The 3,971-nt window shown below is 38.5% G+C and overlaps 1 protein-coding gene across 1 annotated transcript; it reads right to left on the bottom strand.

The window, feature by feature from the left end:
* Positions 1-1,173: 1,173 nt before the first annotated feature.
* On the bottom strand, positions 1,174-3,382 carry LOC139852954 (protein EARLY-RESPONSIVE TO DEHYDRATION 7, chloroplastic-like). The gene is made up of 5 exons (XM_071842304.1): positions 2,982-3,382; positions 2,476-2,871; positions 1,935-2,101; positions 1,699-1,783; positions 1,174-1,554 (listed from the first exon to the last, which is right to left on the bottom strand). The coding sequence occupies exons 1-5, from the start codon at positions 3,332-3,334 to the stop codon at positions 1,374-1,376; spliced, it is 1,182 nt and encodes a 393-aa protein (XP_071698405.1). The 5' UTR covers positions 3,335-3,382; the 3' UTR covers positions 1,174-1,373.
* Positions 3,383-3,971: the final 589 nt, after the last annotated feature.

Genomic DNA, 3,971 nt, shown 5'->3' with positions numbered 1-3,971 from the left:
ACCCCAAACACCATGCTCGTTGTATCGTTTGGCAATGAAACTTTTCGTGGTCGAAACTCTAATTTGTATTAAACATTGTATTTTAAACTTAGTGGCGTTTTGGGCACGTGTGGGCCCCACTTTGTAAAACTCGCTCAAACCTTAGTTATGTGCTAGTTTTACATATATGAATGTATGGTTAAAAGCGTTTTGGCTAAAAATGTCGGGAACTAGTCAAACATTTTCGTTAAATAGACTTCCGGGGACAGCGGGCTGTCCAGGGGATTTGGCGCGCCGCGCGGCCATCTGGCGCGCCGCGCAGATGGCCTGCACCAGAAATTTTTTTTTTTTGTTTGAAATCTCGTCGTGTTTGGTCGGTTATGGTTTGGGTTGTTACAAGACGACTGATAAAGGTGGTAGACGGAAGACACTAACAAGGCAGTAGACAGCAACAACAAGGCAGTAGACAGTAACAACAAGGCAGTAGACAGTCGACTACTTTGTAAATGTCTGTCTACTGCTTTGTTCTCGCTGTATACTAACCCTGCCAGTAGACGGGAATTCGTCTACCACCTTTATCTCACCGTCGACTACTTTGTAAAAATGGTAGTAGACGACAGATAAAGGTGGTAGACGAAAATCCCGTCTACCGAATGGTGTAAAAAGACGATTTTTTTTAAAAAAGTGTATTTTGTTTGAAGCCTTAAAAAAAAAGTGTATTTTGATCAATTTCCCTAAAATCATACTTGAACCAAAATTTGAATTTGATACTTAAAATCATAAAATACACGGTAATTATTTAATTTTACGGTTCAACTTGTTTGATCTCGTAAACGGTCACCTACAGAATCCACATGTTAGGAGGTTTGGTCGTGTACTCGTGTTTATCCAAATCGAGTCATAAGTACCTAATTTTCAACAAAATAGCCAAAGTCGTACCACTGAGGCATTGCATGAGTGGTACAACTCCTATGTTGATTCCGGGCTCACGTCCTTGAAATAATAGACGAGAGTTCGAATCCCGTGAAGGGGTATTTCTCAAGGATTCTCTTGGAGTGATACGATGTATGCCAGTTTAATCCAAAGCACACTTGCCCAATGTGACGATGATTTGTGAAAAATTTCCTCCTAACGCACGCGTGTATGGGTGACAAGTGAGAGCATTCGATGTCGATATCACCGTACAAAAAATAAAAAACAGCCAAAGTCGTTATAATTGGTTCAAGTAAAGCTCAATCTGTTAATAAAATCCAGGACTTGCAGAAAACTCATATGACCCATTCAGTTCCTTATGATATAGAATCAACATCATGCACAAAAAAGAAACACACTTGTTTTTGTCCTAACATACTACATCATACTACACTTGTAACGTACATCCTACAACTTCTTGTTCATGTTTTGGCCTTAGACGAGCCAGACTGAGAAGCTGCAGCTTTTACCAAAGTTGTAGGCTTGATAACATTCTTCGGGTTCAAAGCCTTTCCTATTTTGAACACTGCCCATGCCGTCCCAAACGCATGCCCAGCAGCATCCATTCCTGTTCCCGCTACCTTTGCTGCATCTTCACCATGCCTGTTATTAACAATTATCACGCGTTACAATCAAAATTAAACCCCCACTACTCAGTTCACAAATCCAAAAAATACCAATGGCTGTAACTAGTCAACCAATCAGACTCATTTTGCTACATATAGATACACCATGCAGAATACTTACTTATGCAATACAAGATCAGTTGTTACAGTTGACGTTGTGGACATAACGTTCCTTCCTGCCACTTCAACAGCATCAAACACCTTATCTGCAACCATAATCCCAAACACCATCACCATATATATCAATTCAAGATCACAACATTAAAAACACCTAGCTAGACTTGCCGCGTTTATCCTTGACAACAATAAATAAGCAACAATTTGAGTACCAAAAAAAAAAAAAAAAGGAACACTTACTGAATCCATCCAAGGAAGCGAGAACGATCTCCCCAGGAAGAAGGCTAAAGAATTTCTTTCCTGGCACCGAGTTCACAATCGCACTCGTGAAGAATCCCGATACTTTCACGACTCCTGACAGAAGTCCGGTTGCAACGTTCTCTGACATTTTAGTCAATCTCTTCACCCTGGACCATATTTAAGATAAATAGTGTACAAATTTCCATAACACTACTATAAATTTCGTAGCAGAAGTGTACAAATAAAAACAAGATCAATCTAGCAATTAGTGATACCAACATTAATTCAAAATTAAGTGTAAGAGTCGAAATACAAGTCATTCTTAATTCGTTCATTATTTTGGCAAGGCAAAGTTAATAAGCATACGAGTTTCGGGCAGTAAAGGGTCAAAAACGATTCAGATAAATCGATTAAACAAACATATAGGATTAAACAACATACATATTTATTATATCTAATACCTAATCTAAGTAAAAATACAGCTCAAAACATCATACAGCAGCTGACCTTTTATTAAAGTCAAACACAAAGTCAAAAATACCTTTTCATTCTCCTCGAGGCAGCAGGGCTAACATCTGATTTATGACCACCTTTCATCCTTGTCTTCAAAAACTCATTACCCCATTTCAACCTACCAACCGTCACATCTCCACACCACAATATCCCTCTAATCAACTGACCCGACCCGGATGCAATCATCCTCGCAACCGACCCGCTATACTCCTCAACATTCGGAGCCAACGTCGTCCAATATGCTGCCGCTTTATCCTCCGGCAAACCAACACCCTCCCCCACCACCGTCATCACACCACCATCCACCGCCTTCACTGAAAACGCACTATACTCGCCCAACACCTTATCCAACTCATCCGTACAATCTCCGGTCACAGTTAAACCGTAACTCATCACGTCTTCCGTTTCTGAAATTTTCGAGACCCTAAACAGAATTATCATATTACAAACAAATAAAACTAAAAATAAATCAGTATTTCTCTTATGAAGAATACAATAAAAAAAATGATTATAAATAATGAAAATGAAGTTTACCTCTCTGCATCTTCCGGTGATGCCACACGCAGTGTGAAGAAGTAGTGAGTGTCGTCAAGTTTAATGGCGGGTTCATCTTTAGTTAACGGCCACTTGACGTCGTTACCGACACGAGCGATAACCGCAACAACGTTATCTCCTTGTCGGATACGCGTGATTTCAAACGTACCAGAAGCTAATTGAACACTTTGTTGTTGATCTATTAAGTGAAGGATTGTATTCGGAATTTCGATTATAGTTTCTTGACAAGATTCAAAAGTGTGTGGATGTTGATGATCATTGTCCGGAAATAATTTGTCAGCGAGATCTTTGGTTTCGAGAGATTGAGATTTGGGGTTTTGTGATGATGACATCTTTTTGGTGAATAAAAATATATTTGGAAATGAAGCAAAATGGATTAAGTTTATTGAAGGTTTTAAGATGATTTATTTATTTACGGACTAGTACCATTACTTATGGGTGATTGAAATTTGGAAATGATGAATGAAAGTGAGGGAGTGTTGAAGACGAGTTGTTGGTGACACGTGGAAGGCACGGAAAACAGGGTCACAACCGACTGAACGTGTACAACATAAATAAATGGTTGATGATATCTACCGACCTATTTTTGTTATGTACACGACCATTATGCTTTACAGTATTGTATAATACAGTACTGTAAAGCACGATTATTGTGTACATAATAAAAATATGTTAAAAAATATGTTATGTACATATCACTCTTCTAAATAAATACTCCATTGAATTATTTAAAATTTTTAATTTTATTATCCCGGAAAAACAGTAACTTTGGTATTGTGGGAACTGAGAATCATTGGGATGCTTTATTTATTTTTTTTTTTTTTTTGAAAGGGGATAAATACGAGAGAGTCGGTTAAAGCATCTTAGACCCGTCAACCCTCCGGTTTCTTATCAAGGCCGATTGTATTGTTTGCATATATAAATGGACAAGTAGATTAGAGATTACTAGTGGAGGAGTCCTCGCTCCGC

Source organism: Rutidosis leptorrhynchoides, chromosome 6 (genome assembly GCF_046630445.1).
Source record: "Rutidosis leptorrhynchoides isolate AG116_Rl617_1_P2 chromosome 6, CSIRO_AGI_Rlap_v1, whole genome shotgun sequence".
Lineage (NCBI taxonomy): Eukaryota > Viridiplantae > Streptophyta > Magnoliopsida > Asterales > Asteraceae > Rutidosis > Rutidosis leptorrhynchoides.
This window is presented reverse-complemented; position numbering and strand designations above follow the sequence as displayed.

Excerpts from the sequence above, each read along its gene's own strand:
- LOC139852954 (XM_071842304.1), bottom strand. The coding sequence starts at position 3,334 with ATGTCATCATCACAAAACCCCAAATCTCAATCTCTCGAAACCAAAGAT. Across the intron at positions 1,784-1,934 it reads CGCTTCCTTGGATGGATTCA|ATAAGGTGTTTGATGCTGTT; the intron begins GTAAGTGTTCCT and ends TTATGGTTGCAG. Across the intron at positions 1,555-1,698 it reads ACTGATCTTGTATTGCATAA|GCATGGTGAAGATGCAGCAA; the intron begins GTAAGTATTCTG and ends TGTTAATAACAG.